This window comes from Vigna umbellata, chromosome 3, assembly GCF_029865625.1.
Source record: "Vigna umbellata cultivar VRB3 chromosome 3, Vumbellata_1.0, whole genome shotgun sequence".
Classification (NCBI taxonomy): domain Eukaryota; kingdom Viridiplantae; phylum Streptophyta; class Magnoliopsida; order Fabales; family Fabaceae; genus Vigna; species Vigna umbellata.
Window position 1 is genome coordinate 33,050,406 of NC_142167.1, and position 17,392 is coordinate 33,067,797.

Sequence of the window (17,392 nt, forward strand, 5' to 3'; positions counted from 1 at the left end):
CTATTCAATAACTTTCCCCCAAATCATCTCCTCCAAACTCCCTCAAGTAAACACAACATAAATGTGCCTATTGTGTCTCTTTGAATGAAGAAAACTAAGTTAACTTGAGTGAAGTTCATTCAACTGTGCTATGTTTGACCCAAAGAATAGTCAATAACAACTGCGAAACATCACCTTGTAGTTGATAGCAATAGCTACCAACCTAAATGTTATGCTTCTATATATACATATTCAGAGAAAGCAGAAGAAATTTATAGCGCGGAGGAGTGCAGAACACAAAGAAATATAAACAGTGCCACAGGAAGAGTATTACATTACAATGGCAGAGACAAAAGGCACAGTTTGTGTCACTGGAGGCACAGGCTTCATTGGTTCATGGATCATCAAGTCACTCCTTGAACATGGATATTCTATCAATACAACTATTAGATCTGACCCAGGTAACTAACTAAAGCTTTATTGGTATAATGTTTTTACTTTTCTTTAATGAGAACTGAAGTTACACCTCTATAATGTATTGATCATTCATGTAAACTTTTATCATGTAAGTTTTATCATGTAAACGTTGGACAAGGTTATAATTATGTTGTTCTGTTTTGGCAGGAACAGGATGCAAGAGGGATGTTAGCTTTCTCAAAAATCTACCTAGTGCATCAGAAAAGCTACGTTTTTTCAACGCTGATCTAAGTGACCCAAAGAGTTTTGGTCCAGCAGTAGAAGGGTGTGTTGGGATTTTTCACACTGCCACACCAATCGATTTTGCAGTGAACGAGCCAGAAGAAGTTCTGACCAAAAGGGCCATTGAGGGAGCATTGGGCATACTGAAAGCAGCTGTGAAATCAAAGTCAGTGAAGAGGGTTGTCTACACTTCTAGTGCTTCCACTGTTTCCTTCCTGGCCCAGAGCCACAAGATGTGGTTGATGAAAGTGCTTGGAGTGATGTTGATTTGCTGAGGAAGTTGAAGCCTTTTAGTTGGTCATATACAGTTTCAAAGGTGTTGATAGAGAAGGCAATGTTTGAGTTTGGAGAACAGAATGGATTGGAAGTTGTGAGTCTTGTGCCTCCCTTTGTTGTTGGACGTTTCATCTGTCCCAAGCTTCCTGACTCTGTTGAAAGATCACTGCTTTTGTTGTTTGGTACACTTCTTACACCTTATTCCACTCTCTTCTTCCTTTTTACTTTTCATGTTTCAAACCATATGAGTTCTATTGAAATCATAGGACACCTTTTCACAAGATTAAAGGTTATATAATTGAAGTTGGCATTAAATTGATGCAGGCAAAAAGGAAGAAATTGGTGTGATTCGTTACCATATGGTTCATGTGGATGATTTGGCTAGAGCACATATCTTTCTGCTGGAGCATCCTAATCCCAAAGGGAGATATAACTGTTCACCCTTCATTGTACCCGTTGAAGAGATTGCTGAAATTATTTCAACCAAATACCCAGAATTTCAAATACCATCTGTAGAGTAAGTTTTGTTCTCCTTGCACATAGTCAAGTTTTCAGATTGCAGTTTCAGTCACAGTTTCTAACATTACACAATTCACAAATCTAAAAGTTGGTGTGACAATTATACAATATCTGGTTTTGTAAGTAGGACTAATGATTGATTTGTGTTGTTCCTTCAGAGAGGCGAAGGAAATAAAAGGTGCCAAGTTGCCACATTTAGACTCGCAGAAACTGGTGGATGTTGGCTTTGAGTTCAAGTATAGTGTGGAGGACATATTTACTGATGCAATTGAATGCTGCAAGCAAAATGGTTATCTTTAAATCATTTCACTCATCAGATTCACAAAATAAAATCAATGATTGTTGGAGGCATCTACACTGTTTGATGCATCTTGTTATTTTCCTAATTAGTCAATAAAGGATGTAATTTTTGTCCATTGTCTCAGTACAGTGTAAACCTTCAATATTCAAGTTTTCTTGTTAGTTTCAAATCTTGTTGCATTATCTGATGCAGTGTGAAAATTCATTTGTCGTAAAAAAGAACAGACTCACAGTACAATAATCAGAATTGTTTTATTTTTTATTTGGTGGACTAAGGTTAACTGCGGTGAAAAAAAACAACATAATAAAATATTATCAATCACAGATTTTAAACCGTGTAAGAAAAAAGTTTGACTTCTAACAACCTAGGTCTAAGTTGACTTGACTCGACTTAGGTTCAAATTGACTTAAATTAACTTATTTTTTGGATTGATGATACGCTGTCATTGACGCGATCAAATTAATACTACTAAACTATAGCAACTTCAATATTACTAAGATAACTCATGCATACTTAATTGCATTCACTAGTGTAAAATAGGCTTTTTATAGCTACTGTTTATACCGGTTCAAATTTATTAGGTATAAAAAATGATGTAATGGCAATATCGTAAATAAGATAAATTCTTTTACACCGATTATACTGAAAATAGGTATAAAAAATACTTCTACACCGGTTAGAATAAAAATAGGTATAAAACTACAACTTTAAACCGGTATGGAATATTTAATATTCTGCCCGCGTTTTCCCTCTTCACTTCCTCTCCCGGCGTCTTCACTTTCACGCTGCACTTCTTCTCCTTTGCTCCTAAATCGCCAAATCAATCGTGAAAACCCTCATCCTACTGGACTGCGACTTCTCTCTTTTGCTATATTTGGGAGATTAGGGTTCCGCGACTCATCTAGAAGCGATTGATGCTGAAATTGAGGCCATTCTCGATGAGGCTCGAACATCATACGCCACCCACAACCGAAAGCTCATGTCACTCCTCCGAGCCAAATCCTCTTCTTCGGTCTTCTTTTCCGCCTTCTCCAAAACCCTAACTCCTCTCATTGATTTCCAGAGGCGCCTTGCCTCTGTTGAATGCGTCGTCTCCTTCGTCTATGCCCTTGCTGCCTCCACCTCCGACAAGTTCCTCGATTGCTTCCTCAAGTTCCTCCTAGCTGCCGCTACGACATCCAACAAAACAGCCAGATTCCGAGTGTGCCAGATCGTCTCCGAGGTAACTGATTCTCACAATTTCCAAGAACTATTTAATTGAGTTTTCTGCACATTACTGAATTTTATATATATCAGTCACTGAAGGGATAGTTTTATGAAGTCTGATACTAAGGTGAAAAATGCTTACAATTTCAAGATTTATGATTGCACGGAAGATTGTTAAAATTAGAGCTAATATCTCGGATTTGTTGAATTTTAGATAATATTGCGGCTTCCAGATGACGCAGAAGTGAGCAATGAGATATGGGATTAGGTGATTGAGTGGATGATGGTGAGGGTACGAGACAAGATCCCTGTGGTGCGTACTTTTGTGTAGTTTTCCCCTCATGTCATTAGCTAATGAGTGTGCCAAATGCCATGGACTAAAAATTGGGAAGGCAGTTGATGATGATGATGATATGGGGAACTACTTTGTGCTTGCAATGGTGTTTCCTACTAGTAAGGTTTGTCCTTGATAATGCTAATTTTTACCATTATCTAAGCATCAATTTAGTAGCAAAATCAACTCCTTTCTAACTTATAACTTGTTAAATCCTCTTCTTTTGTCTTGTTTTCTAAATAATTGTGTTTTTGGCTACTTTGATGTACTTTCATCGATAATCTCTTATTTTGTAGTTAATAATGAGCTTGGAAGAGTCTCCAACAATGTATAGGGCTGAACCAACCACAAGGAGCAAGCACACATGCAGAAACGCTCGTCACCCAGCGAGCGGACGCTCATCGCCCAGTGCACGAACGCTCGTTGCAGTGTGGACGCACGAGAGGACGCTCGCTCAGAGAGATGTGGACGCTCGTCCATTGTGCACGCACGAGAGGACGCTCGTCCAGCGAGAAGAGGACGCTCGTCCAGTGTGGACGCACGAGAGGACGCTCGTCCAGCGAGAAGAGGACGCTCGCCCTGTGGACGCACGAGAGAACGCTCGCCCAGCAAGAAGTAGACGTTCGTCTAGGAAATACGCTCAGTGGACGCTCGTCCAGCGAAGACGTCCTACGAAGACGCGCAGTGGACGCTCGTCCAGCGAAGACGCGCAGTGGACGCTTGTCCAACGAGGACGCGCAGTGGACGCTCGTCCAGCGAGCTAAGAGGACGCTCGTCCAGAGAGGCGCTCAGTGGACGCTCGTCCACTTTCAGTGGACGCTCGTCCACTTTCAGTGGACGCTGACTTTTCCAGAGAGTTTCACGCCTGGGCGTGAGAAATGGGGCGCCCGGGCGTGACTTTTCCAGAGAGGTTCGCGCCCGGGCGCGACAAAGGTCGCCGGGCGCGATTTTTCCAGAGAGGTTCGCGCCCGGGCGCGACTGAGAGGGCGTCGGGCTCGACTTTTTCTGATGTGTCAAAATGCCTATTTATTCAAGGGGTCTCGAAGCATTTGGGGATCTTTGGCTGCCCAAACACGATTTCTCTCATTTGGAGCTCTTGGAGGCGAGCTAGGAGCTGTGGGAACGGTCCTTCTTCAACCTTGGGTCTTCTTCCTTCTTCCATTTCCACCATTGTTGTAAGCTTGAGCTCTCCATTCATGGAGAGTTAGTTTCATTATTGTTGGGGGATTGATGTAGCCACTGAAATCTTATGTAAACTACTATGTTTTGAATGAATTTATGCCTCTTTCATTGATTGTTAGTGTTTAATTCCTTTTCTTAATGCTTGTTGTGAAATTGCTACCCATTACATGATTTTAGGGTTTGCTTGATATTGGGAAATGTTGGGTAAATCTGGACTTGGATTAAACACCTAAAGGAAATAGTATCTAGGGATAGAACTAGGACCTTTGGTTGTCTTAGATCTCAATTCTTAATGCGGAAATAATTGTTAGGTCTTCCAAGGGATTGGAGCTTAATAAGGAAGTCTAGGCTCTCTCTACCAAGGGATTGGGTTTGAGTAATTTAGTAGATTGACATTGGCATATTAATGAAGAGAAGTGATTTTCTATACATAAGAGTGAAGTAGGTGAAATCATACCCCCAACAATACCATTCCATATAATTTCTAATCTTTCCATTTCCAAGTGTTTGAGTATCTAAGATCACTTTTATCAATTATGTTTCATGTTTACTTTAATTGCACAAAAACACAAATTATGAAGCATTCTTTAGTCTAAGTTAGTTGGAAATTATACGATTGTTTGGTGACACGAGTCTCTTGGGAAACTATATCCGGTCTTACCGGTTTTATTACTTAGAATGATTTGGTACACTTGCCAAAGTCTCAACAGTGCTGTTACTATTTTTTTTTTCATAAAATTGTTTCTTATGAGCTGTATTTATAGGAGACCCTTTTATATGTAAGTGTCTGTATGTATTTATATTTATAATAACTATGCGGCATCTATCCTTACCAGACTTCTATATTTTTTTACATTTACATAGGTTTCGAAGGATGGAGTACGCCTGTCTTCAAACCTTTATTGTACTATGGGATGTTCTCCTATGGGCTCAAGTGTGTTTGTTTGTGCATTACAGAAACAACTCTTGCCTACTCCTGCCAGTGGGAGCAATCAACAACATTATATGGAAAATAGTTGTCTACCTATTAATAATTGCAAGGAATTGTATCTTCAGTTGGTTCCTTCTAACAGTGGGCTACCGTTGAAGTTTAATAATTTTCCCTCATTGGACGTGTCTAAGGTGAAATCTCATGTCCAATTTGAGAATGACATTGTTGCTTCTCCTGCAACATCTTCTTCACACCTTCTTCTGTATCAAAGTTTCCTAATGCTAGTGGTTTGTCTTCTCCACAATTTGAGGATTCAGCATCTAGTGTGCCAAATCAGAAGAGTCAATCACTGATGAAAGTTCTAAGCAGTAACTTGAGACATGGGCAACTTCATGGTTATATTCTTGATATTTACTTTTAGGGAATCTTGTCAGTATTCCAATGTTTTCAGAGTGTTTTTTCCAAGTGATATGAGCTAAGAAGCTGCCAGTTGCCAAATTTGGTCATTATCCACCAAATGGAAGTAGTGATTTATATCCTGAGGATTCTGATATAGCAGATAGTGTATATAAGGCTTTCACTGTTAATTACGAAACAAAGGTATTTTTATCTCTGCCGTCAAATGCAGCATCTGAAGAGCCAATTCAAAGGGATATACCTTGTGTGAAATTAGAACAAAAAGTTGCTAATGTTAGCTTACCAGATAAAATCTCTAAATTAGGTGGTCTATCCAAAGAATATACACTTCTAAAGGACATAATTTCTTCGTCAGTGAATGATGCTTTATCAAGGTAGGTCTTGTCTGATGCATATTTTCACATGTGAGTTTAACACTTAATGAACACTTTTATTTATTTATCTCCTTGCTGTAGATTATGTGTTGTTCTATGCATAATTTTTGTTCTTTGATTTTTACACAATAGGTTTGACTGTTTCCATAGTAAAAAATGAGAGAATGATCACCTTCATAGCTCCAGCTAACCCTAGAAGTAACTTCCTTTTAGGTCTCCCAAGGTCCAGATAACCTTCAAAGTCATTTTCCATTAGGTCTTGAAAGGTGCTAAAGTGACTTCATGACTCCCTGTTTATTTTGTATCTGATACTGGAATCTTGTATAATTAACCATCAGCACACATAAGATTTACATATCCTAAATTGTCCTATTACCTGCTTAATCTCCTTAAGTTTGACATTTGGTGATTTCTTACTATATATTTCTGCAGGGGGAAGTGATTTTAAATGATATTTTCTTTGTTGATACATATTTTTTTTTAACTTTTTCCGTTTTAATTTCTGAAATCCAATCAATATTTCGTGTCTTCTACATGCTTCATATTACTTACCCTCCCTGTATTTTTTATTAAGTGATGGTCATTCCACATGTATGACCCCTCTATCTATTAACCTTATTTCTTTTTTCTTGCAGCCAAGGAGATCACGTAGTGCATCACCTTTAATTTTATCTCCATACCGAGCCATAGCTTTTAGGCCAGATGGAATTTTTGTGCTTCTGAGAAAGGCACATAAATATTCTGAACTGGGCTCTGTTTGTAGAATGGTATTTATCTCTCACCCATTTAGTTGTTTATCTATATATATGCTGTCAATAAAGTTTGCTCAACATCGTCTAGAGTACTCTCGCTTGAGACATTATTTCAATTATGGTTATCTTCAATTATGTGCTTTGATCAATTACCCTTTTTTCTAAACCTTGGATTTAATAATGCACTTAATAGTTGTTGTCCATGTTTTCTTTTTTGCTTATACACTTGTGGTATCAGAAAACTGCCACTTGAACGATGTTCAGCATAGGTGATTGAATCACGCATGACCAACGTGATCTTCAAAAGAGAATAACTTGAAGCAGAGAAGAGTATTATTCACTTGTAAGGATATGCGCAAGAAAAATATTATTCACTTGTATCTAAAACAAAGCTAATAACGTATATTATTCATACTGTAACGCTTTGAGATTGAGTATCATTGTCTTTCTCAAAGCATGCAAATTCGTTTTCATAGAAATAACATTGCAGGAAATCATTATCTCCTTACTGTTCATCTTAAAAATCACGTAGGCTTTGTAAAGTAGTCTTTTAACTTTGCATGTTTCAGGTTTTAGTAATAGCACTTTTGCTAAAGGTGATTATGAAGCACCAGTTTTCCATCATTCAGGTTAGTGTGTTAGACTCTCTTGTCATTATTTGGTCTTTATTGTTGAACCTTGGCAAGTTGTGACTTCATGCATACACTGTAGGAAGTGAAGAAGCAAAGGGAGAAGAAGATTATGGAGCTAGAGGAAGACATAAAAGAAGCTGAAAAACAACGCCAAAATTTAAGGGAAGAAACAGAGAAGATTGAGTTGAAGTTAAATGATAGTAAAAAGCTCTTATGAATAAGTTTAACATTAGGGAGAACTTATATTTTAGACTTATATTTTATATTTTAGACTTACGTGATTAACTTAACTTTAAATGTTTGATAGTAGGATGAGTTGGTGGAGCTACATTTTAAGTTTAGGAACTATTTTATGTGTAACTTTGTTAAGTAAATATATTTAGGAACTTTGTTAGGTAAATATTACATTTTGATGTGAATAGAAACAATATTGATTATTTTACTCGTTATTGATTATTTAAACTGTATTCTGGAATTGAATTTTATGCAGGTCTGGATATGGATAGCAGCATATACAAATCAAATATTTTAAAAAAAATCACTTTTTACACCGGTTAAATTAATAGTAGGTATAAAAAGTCTTGTTTTTCACTGTCCACATCAAACTTTTATACCTATTATAAGCAGAACAAGTATAAAAGTAAAACTTTCTACACCAATTATAAAGCAGGTATAAAAAATAAAAACTTTTTATACCCCCTCATTCTATATCAACTCAAAAATAGGTATAAAAAACCTTTTTAAAAGAGGTATAGAAAACCTTTTTTGTACTAGTGATTGACAATTAAAAATAAATGGTTATAGTGATGATATATTGATAATTATATTGAAAATGTTAATATAAGGTTGTCTATCCAAAGCATTTAAGTGTGTTATGCCAAATCTATACATCAAACACCAGTCTTATACATGTAAATTGTAATATTACCTTGATTTTGAAAAAAAAAAAGAAGACTTTTCTCCCATTATGTCACCTTTTAAGTACTAAAATATATGTGAGTCCAAAATTGAGTATGGAAGTAAGAAAATTGGTCAACTTTTCCAAAAAGATTGTCTTAGATGAAGTTTGTAAAAGGCGTGAAAATATAAATAACCCTCAAGCCAAACAAGAAAATCTAAAACATTAGTGTAAGATCCTCAAAAGGTTAATCTTGGAGATGTTTATTTTTCGAAGGTTTTAGATGACACCTTGAATTTAAGAAAGTTTACGAGAAACCTAACCTTATCATCCTTTTCATATATGTATTTCACAGTTATCCAATACTCAAATATTTATATAATGGAATGACAATTATCCTTATTTGCTTGATCATATATATATATATATATATATATATATATATATATATATATATATATATATATATATATATATATATATATATATACATAATCTTATTAGAACGATAACCATGTCCAAGTTAAAGTGTACTCAATTATTTAAATAATTTAAGATTTTTATATTCAAGTAAAGACCTAACTTAACTAATACAAATAGTGTTTAATTAATAATAGAAACTAATGTTAAAGATCAATTTAAAGTTTAATTCACAAATTAGTTATAAATTTTTATTAATAATCTAGATTATTTTAAACATCAATAATTTTTAATTTATAAAATAAGGTTTAATTTATTAGTTAATTAGTGACTTGATTTATTTTTTGTCTCTAAACTAATTGTTTTAATGAGTTTCTTCTTATGTGTCTTAACCCCGTATACCTCTTATTAATGGAATGACTACCACACCTAATAATAAACTTGATTAATTCCTATAGATTTATACTGATTGAAATCCTATTGAAGGATTATATTAGGTCTTAATGTACATTATTAGTAGTTTATGTTTTAAGTAGTTGATTGGAGTAAGACCATGACTAGTACTTAGTGTACTTGGTTAATTTCCTAAGTCTTAATAAGTCACACTTAAATTTAATTAGCTTTAATATCATGTAGCAATGACTTATTCTAAATTCTAATGGACTTTCTTAAGTACATATTTATATTGGATTAACTTTGAAGTAATATTCAATTGGGAAGTATGATACTTCTTTAAATTTCTTTTCACAACAAATGATTGTGTAATAAAATAAAATAGATTAATTGTAATAAAACTAGATTTACTTTCGAGTGACTTGTCTTTAAAGTAAGTACATCATGCATGTTTCTCGAGCTTATTAACATATATTCCTAAGTAGTCATATTTGATTAATATTTTAATTTTCCTTATTATAATGTGAACCAATTCTCCATGTCATATTGGAATTCACATAATCACTTCCATTTTTCGGCAAATATGCACTAAGGAGAAGTAGTAGCCAGTGTTTCAAATATATTTGAACATTTGACTTTTGCTAGTACTTATGATGGTAAATATTTGATAATCTTTTGCATTATATCAAAATTTTGGAACATTAATAATAATAATAATAATAATAATAATAATAATAATAATAATAATAATATTAATAATAATAATATTAATGATGGAGGGTTTACTGATACATTATACCTAGTCAGAGAATGGAAGGGGGACTTAACTGTTTAGCATTTAAGTGACAGTTAGTGGGGGCGGGAAGTGTGCCGTGCATTGTATAAAAGGGGAAATGTTTGAGTTACTTAGGGGATGTATACGTTTCGATTGTAAATCATTCTTTTTCTCTGTGAATTTTCGTTGAGTGTGTGTGGCTGTTGTCCGTTAGGTTCCAATCTAGAAACCATTTTCGAATTCAGTTCTTCTTTCTTTCCTAGAATCAGGGTAGGGTAGAGAGATTGATTTTCTATTTTCATTGCAGGTTGCTGAGGTGGCCGTGAGCACAAAGTGGCCGTGAGCATTTCCTTAGAGTAATTTCTGGTATTTTTTGTAACTCAGTTGTTTGATTAAAATAAAATTCTGGAATTTCTTTTGTTTCTTTGTTCAAGGTTTACATTTCTATTCTTTCTTTTCTTTTCTTGCAAGATCTTTATGTTTTTTCTTACTATTTTGCATTCTGAAATTGTATTCTGAAATTGTAGTTATTCTGTTTCTATGTTTTTTCTATGTCTTTTAAAAATTGGTTCCATTTGTCAAGTTTGCATATCATTGGTCCTTTAATTTCTTGGTTTCCATTTGATTACGTGATCATTGTGTGCATATTCTTTTCCTTTTAATTTCAGTTTTGCATTAATCTCAGTTCAGTAGCTTACCTTGCATTAGCATAGTGATTGATTTACTCCCTTTGCATGTAGATGATACGAAATTTACGTTCTGTTTTTTTTGCTCTGACTAAGTCATTATAAACATCATCCCGGATTCATATTTCTACCCTATTGCATTATTCCAAGTTAGATTACATGCATCAGTTGCATTTTATCATTTAAGGAGCCATGATTGCATTCCAAGTTAAAATCTGTTTCAAATTGACTAAACCCATTGCATACACCAGGAGGAAAGAACAAAAGAGAATGGAAGAAGTGGAAATGGCACAAGATAAAGTAACATAATCTTGTTCGATCAACAACCCGGAGCCATCGATTTGCATAAAGAAGGCCGAGGAGGAGGAAGTTGAATCTTTAGAAAAAGAGCTTTCCGACTTGTTCGGCTATTATAAGGAATTTATGGCTGAAAAAGTGGAGATCAACCTGAATAGCCAGTGGAGTGGTTCAGGAGACCACTTATTCGAAGACCTCGTCTCGTTTATGCTAACCGAGAGTGACCTTCCGCTCTCGAAGCTGGTCGACGAGATCTACGATCGATTGAACCGGGAGGTTCTTAGCGGCACGATCGTGCTGTTGGAGCCGGTAACGTACAGAGTGTGAGGGCTATGATCTTGAAAGAGGGAATGAGAATCAGTTATGGACTGCCTAAGGCCGGTGCTGATGTATTGGAGGACACCACCGAGTCGTGTCTTTGGTGTTGGGAGGTAATTAAAAAATTTTTCTTGATTTTTTTCATGACTATTAATAGTATATGCAGGCGATGTTTATTTTACATTAACTATATGCAGGGGCTGCATTATGATATGATATCTAGGTTGACGGATGAAGTCGATTCACTGATTACTAATCGACGAATGTGCCGGAGGAGGATCACGCTTAGGATTCAAGCGATATCTGGTAATATGCTCTACATTGTTAGTTTACGTTCGTAGTTAGTGTTTGATTGTTTTCACCTTTTATTTTTTTTATAGAAATGATAGAAGCTAAGAAACGTTTAAAGAACGCATTCATAAAGCTAAGTGAAACTATGGATATCGACTTGATAAGGCATTATTGGGAGGATCATGTTATTAGCGATGAGGATAAGCTCAAGATGGAAAGGGTTCGACAGATTCAAGAGAATGATGTTAACGAAGAGACTTAAAGAAAGAAAGGAATTTGCGGAGAAAACATAATTGGTTCATGTCAATGCCCATATTATCACATGCCTCATGACGCAGGCTTTGTATAACTCTAGAAGACATAATTTCAGTTGCATTGTAATCGATTCTATGACCATCACTTAACTCAGTTGAGTATCAAAATATCTTTTCAATCCAATCTTAAAAAGCACAAATAAAAGATATTTAAATTTGAAAGTATGAAATTAAAAGTTAGATAATTCGAAGAGCTATTTGTAAAGATCTTTGCGGGACATATTCGGTTTTATAAAAATAATCTAGATTTTTCAACAAATATATATATATATATGATTGTAAAATTTTTATACCACAATATTATAATTATTATGACATTATTAATTATGAAATATATTAAAATATCTATATTATTATATAAAGATGATTCACCTTCACATTTTTTTCAATTTTATTCTTCAAGCGACTACTTTTTTTTTAATTTAACCGTTTTTTAATTTAATCATATTTTAATTAAATAAATAAAAACTATCAACAATCAAAATATAAAATTATTTATATTTATTTTTATAATTATAATTTTATTATTTTTTATTATGATAAAAAAATGTAAATACACATATTCTACGTACATATATTTTTATTAGTTAATAGATCAATTAATATTAGTCAAGATATCATTAGGTTTAGATGCAATCAATTCATCAATAACTGAATCAACAACCATGAGTTCATACACAATTATCATACTTGGATTGTTGAAAATGGTCCAAATTTTCCCACTAAATCCATCTAGGGCAAGTTTTTTCTCTTCTCAATTCCATCTAAATCAAACCATGACAATTCGGACTTCTCTTTTTCTTTCCATCTCAACTTCTCACCCAATAAAATAAACTCTTCAAAACACAAAATACATTCATAATTGACTATTCTTGGAGGAACGTGATACCATTCCCACATGTAATCTTCCAAATTTTAAGGATAAATGATTCATAATTGATGTTTGGTTAACACTGAGTTGCTGTCGTTCAATGGAACCAAAATAATTTATTGTCTAAAAATGACAAACGATTTTTTTTAGTTGTAATAATCAATTGTATTAACTAGTTGTCTTGTGTCTCTCAAATGGACATATATAACAAACTATTTTTTTTAGTTATGGTAATCAACTTTGTGTGAGAAAAATTAGATGAATTAGACTAAAATAATTTCAATCTGAACTACATCAATAATATTAACCAATCTAATAATTTTTTTCTTCTTTAAATTAATTTGGACCCACATGGGTTGCAAGTTGATCAGGTCATTTTTTCACCAACATTTGTTAGGGTTTGACAGAAAGCAGCCTTTTGATTCTTTTTTTTTTCTCTTATAATAAACTTAAACCCTTTCCCAAGTCAATGGATTGTGATATTTTTCTATAAAATATAAATATTTTATTCTAGTTTCTGTATTTGCATTAGACTCGGTAGCTGAGCATGTGCAGTTGGGTGTATCTGAACATATTTAACCTTCTAATTTATATTATAAGAGAAAATTATTTTTCAAGCTAGTACACTCCCTAGAATAAGAAAAATAAATTGAAAGAGAAATATACATATATAATAAATTTTGTATTCTCTCTATATATTTTACTATCAGTTAAGATATTAACTTCTCACTAGTAAAAAAAGGATTTTTTAACGCGCTGTATATGATAAAAAATAGAGCTGTCAAAATGGGTCACCCCGTCGGGGCACCATGGGTTGGTCATTTTTACTTTCTGCTTATGATAAAAAAGGGACCCCTTGTAAGGTTGTCAAACTCGAGAGTTTACGTAAATTCGTGAGAATCCAGTAAACTTGACTCGTAAACTCGTAAGAGTTTACTTTGTATGAAAAAAATATAAATAACATTCTAATTCAAATAAGATAACAAAATTATATAAATTGAAATACATAAGTTCATAGAAATATTGTTCATAAAGATATAATGTAAAATATAAATTGAAATGTCAAAGTCTCTATGCCTAATCCTCTAATAATGGCATCATCATCTCCATCATCATCATCATCTAACTCTTCCTCTAATGAATGTTGTGCTTGTGCATCCTCATTGTTCTCAAATGTTATGTTATCAAGATCAAGAGCATCTAAAACAGGATCTGTTGTTGCTCCATCTAAGTGAACATTTTCACTATCATTTTCACCTTCAACTTGATCAATCTCAACAACATCATCTGTCTCTTCAGCTATCCATTCATCATCTGATTCTATGTCATCAAATGGAAGAGCTATAGTTTTTCGAATCTGTCTACTTTTCAGCTTGGAGTTATACATCACATAAACTAAATCATTCATCTTTTTTTGATGTAAACGATTCCTTCTCTTTGTATGCACCTAAAATGAAAGATAATATTTTTAGTGAAGATATAAACATAATAAAGGAATTTATAAATTAAAAATAATTTAAATTACCATTTCAAATGAACTCCAATTACGCTCACATCCAGAAGAACTACAAGTCAAGCTTAGAATTCGAATAGCAAATCTCTTCAACTCTGGAGTTCCATCACCAAACATGTCCCACCATTCCCCAGGATTTAACTCTTTCCTACACTCTTTTGCATCTTCCATTCCAAACAGGCCTCTAGCATTATGAAATTCAACAATTTGTAAATTAATTTTTCTTCTTTCTGCCATATCTGGTATCAATCTTCTCATGCAAAAATACAATCCTTCTTTCACCTCTCCACCATCATCAGATCTAAAGTTAGGTTCATAGTGGAAATGAGGGTTTAGAAAATAGGCAGCTGCATGCAAAGGCCTATGAAGTTGATTATCCCATCGAGCATCAATTATTCTCCAAACCTCTTCATAACTACATCAATCATGCTATATCAGAAATAATCTAACACATAAGTAATTAAACATTGAATGAGTAAAAGTTTGAAAATTTACCTCTTTTTGATATTGTTAAAGTTAGACCTAATCTTCTCTTTTGCACAGTCCATCTCTTCATAAATGAAACCCATTGCAGGTTTTACATCTGAGTCCACTAATCTTAAGACAACCATGAGAGGGGCAGCAGCTTTCAAGCATATGGAGACATTCTTCCAAAATCGGCTATCTAATACTACATGTGCTACTTTTCTCCCCTCTTGTGAAGTTCCAAACTTGCTTGTCTTCCATTCCTCAGAGCTGAACATGGTCAACAACGATGCCTTCAATTCATGAAGACAAGCAAGACTTAAATAAGCCGTGGCAAATCTAGTCACACCCGGTATTATAAGGTCTCTACCTTTAGTAAACTTTTTCAATAAGGAAATCAACATTGATCTCCCATAAATGTAAGTTGTAATTTTTCTTCCCTTCTTAATGGTCAATTCATGGACCTTCAAATTTTTTTCAAAATCTTCGAATATCAAATCAATGCAATGTGCTGCACATGGAGTCCAATACAATTTTTCCCTCTTTTGCATCAACAACTCTCCGGCTGTCTTGAAATTTGCAGCATTATCAGTGACAACTTGAACAACATTTTCTTCTCCAACAAACTCGACAACATCATCCAACATTTTGAAAACTTTATCAGCTGTTTTTGAAATGTCTGAAGTGTCAAGTGAATAAAGAAAAACCGTCCCTCTAGGACTATTCACCAAGAAGTTGCAAATAGAACGTCTTTTTCTATCCGTCCAACCATTAGACATAATTGTACATCCAGTTTTCTTCCACTCCTCCTTATATTCCTCAAGATTTGCATCTGTTTTCTTCACAGCTTGTTTCAAGAGCTTCTCTCTAATATCATGATAAGATGGTGGTTTGTATCCAACTCCATACTTACCAATCATTTCACACATCTTTGCAAATGCTGGATTTCTAATTACATTGAAAGGAATGGCACTGGTGTAAAAGAATTCAGCAACTTGAGCATCAACTTCTTCTTTGTATCCTTTTTTCATCATTTGATTTATAGTTGCTTGAACTCCCCCCTTACTAGTAGTAGCAACTTTTTCTTTTCCTTTAAAACCGAATACCTTGTGTCCTCCTTCAAAATTTTCACTTTCTTCCTCGTCTTCACCGATATTTATCTTTCTTTTCTTTAATGAAGCATTCTTAGCTTCTGCAACTACTTTTATCATCAAATTTTTTATTTCATCCGGAACAGAAGCACAAGGCTCAGAATCTTCTCTAGTTCCAGCAAGATGATGCTTAAATCTAAATATGCCTCCACTTACAATCTTTGAGCAATAGTTGCATTTCACTTTTCTTCCATTACCATTAACATCAAATCCATGTTTCCATCCAATATCAGATTGGTTTCCTGGAGCATTTTTACTTCTACTTCTACTAACTGATGAAGATACACTTGGATTAACTTCTCCTGAATTTGATGCGTTTCCTGACATAGTGAGGTAAGCTTTTTCACTACAAATATAAAAAATAAAATGTCCAAAAGTTTAAAAATATTGTGGCAGCACGATTTTTTAACAATGCAGTATGCAACACTTTATTTTTGAAAAAAATAAAAGGAATGATGTTGTAAAGTGGTGCAGTGCCCGTAACATACTATTATGTTGCAGCTGGAAAACAAAACAATATTTAAAATACGTGTTGCTGTTGCATACCAATGAACCCCACATAAAATTATTAAAAAAATATTTGCTGTAGTACAGTGCCCGTAACATCAACTTTACTTAAAATCAATAAAATATTATAAGTTGCAGTGCCCGTGAACTCAACTTTACTTAAAATCAATAAAATATTACAAGTTGCAGTGCCCGTGACGTGAACCCAAAGTATTGCAGTGCCATAAAAATGTTTAAAAAATATGTTGTTGGCCCGTGACATCAACTCAACTTAAAATCAATAAAAAAAATCATGTTGCAGTGCCTGTGAGTGCCAGAAAGTGTTTAGAATATATGTGAGGGAGGCAAGGTCGAACGTGATAGAGGGTTTGCACTTACAGAACGATGAGAACGAAGGTGCGACAGAGGCAAGGTCGAACGTTGAGATCGACGGCGCGACGGAGGCTGAGTTCGAAAGTCGAGATCGACGACGCGGCGGACTGCGAACCTGATGGACGAGAAAGCGACGAAAGGCGAGATCGAACGAGATAGAATGCGAGAGTGCGAGAAAGAAGATGAACAGTGAGTGAATCTTTTATAAATCCTGATCTGATGCGTCCTAAAAACGTAGCCGTTTTGCGTTTTCAAATTTTTTTTCCAAACTCGCAAAATCGGAACCAAAATCGCGATTTTAGGCGAGTTTAGCGAGTCAACAACCGAGTCTACCGATCCTACTCTAAAAACGAGTTTGCTTACGAGTTAACTCGAAAGCATTGTCTGAACTCGTAAACTCGGTCGAGTTAACGAGTTAACTCGCGTTTTCGATAACCATGACCCCTTGAAGATATATGGGGAGAGGATGAAATAGCATCTCTTGTACATTTGCCTCAACCTTCTGAGGCTGAAAGGTTT

At 34.5% G+C, this 17,392-nt stretch overlaps 2 protein-coding genes and 1 pseudogene across 4 annotated transcripts; 2 read left to right on the top strand and 1 right to left on the bottom strand.

Moving 5' to 3' along the window:
* Nucleotides 1–264: 264 nt before the first annotated feature.
* Nucleotides 265–1,887, top strand: LOC124835628 (vestitone reductase-like). 3 transcript variants are annotated; one of them, XM_088109886.1, is made up of 4 exons: nt 265–440; nt 604–1,136; nt 1,279–1,471; nt 1,632–1,887. In XM_088109886.1, exons 2-4 carry the CDS (start codon nt 1,013–1,015, stop codon nt 1,771–1,773), a joined length of 459 nt encoding a protein of 152 aa, XP_087966012.1. In that variant the 5' UTR covers nt 265–440; nt 604–1,012; the 3' UTR covers nt 1,774–1,887. The 3 variants fall into 3 exon arrangements, with proteins under 3 accessions (XP_087966012.1, XP_087966013.1, XP_087966014.1); XM_088109887.1 differs by having other exon boundaries at nt 610–1,136; XM_088109888.1 differs by lacking the exons at nt 1,279–1,471; nt 1,632–1,887 and having other exon boundaries at nt 604–1,015.
* A 1,434-nt stretch (nt 1,888–3,321) lies between these two features.
* On the top strand, nt 3,322–7,819 carry LOC124835627 (calmodulin-interacting protein 111-like; annotated as a pseudogene).
* A 6,073-nt stretch (nt 7,820–13,892) lies between these two features.
* LOC124835629 (uncharacterized) lies at nt 13,893–16,321 on the bottom strand. The gene is made up of 3 exons (XM_047310598.2): nt 14,874–16,321; nt 14,391–14,793; nt 13,893–14,312 (listed from the first exon to the last, which is right to left on the bottom strand). Exons 1-3 carry the CDS (start codon nt 16,319–16,321, stop codon nt 13,893–13,895), a joined length of 2,271 nt encoding a protein of 756 aa, XP_047166554.2.
* Between the last annotated feature and the right edge of the window lie 1,071 nt (nt 16,322–17,392).

Bases quoted from the DNA above. Each gene is read 5' to 3' on its own strand.
- LOC124835628 (XM_088109888.1), top strand. From the start codon at position 320: ATGGCAGAGACAAAAGGCACAGTTTGTGTCACTGGAGGCACAGGCTTC. The intron at 441-603 runs GTAACTAACTAA...CTGTTTTGGCAG, and splicing joins AACTATTAGATCTGACCCAG to GAACAGGATGCAAGAGGGAT.
- LOC124835629 (XM_047310598.2), bottom strand. From the start codon at position 16,321: ATGTCAGGAAACGCATCAAATTCAGGAGAAGTTAATCCAAGTGTATCT. The intron at 14,794-14,873 runs GTAAATTTTCAA...TGATTGATGTAG, and splicing joins TTTAACAATATCAAAAAGAG to TTATGAAGAGGTTTGGAGAA. The intron at 14,313-14,390 runs GTAATTTAAATT...CTTTCATTTTAG, and splicing joins ATTGGAGTTCATTTGAAATG to GTGCATACAAAGAGAAGGAA.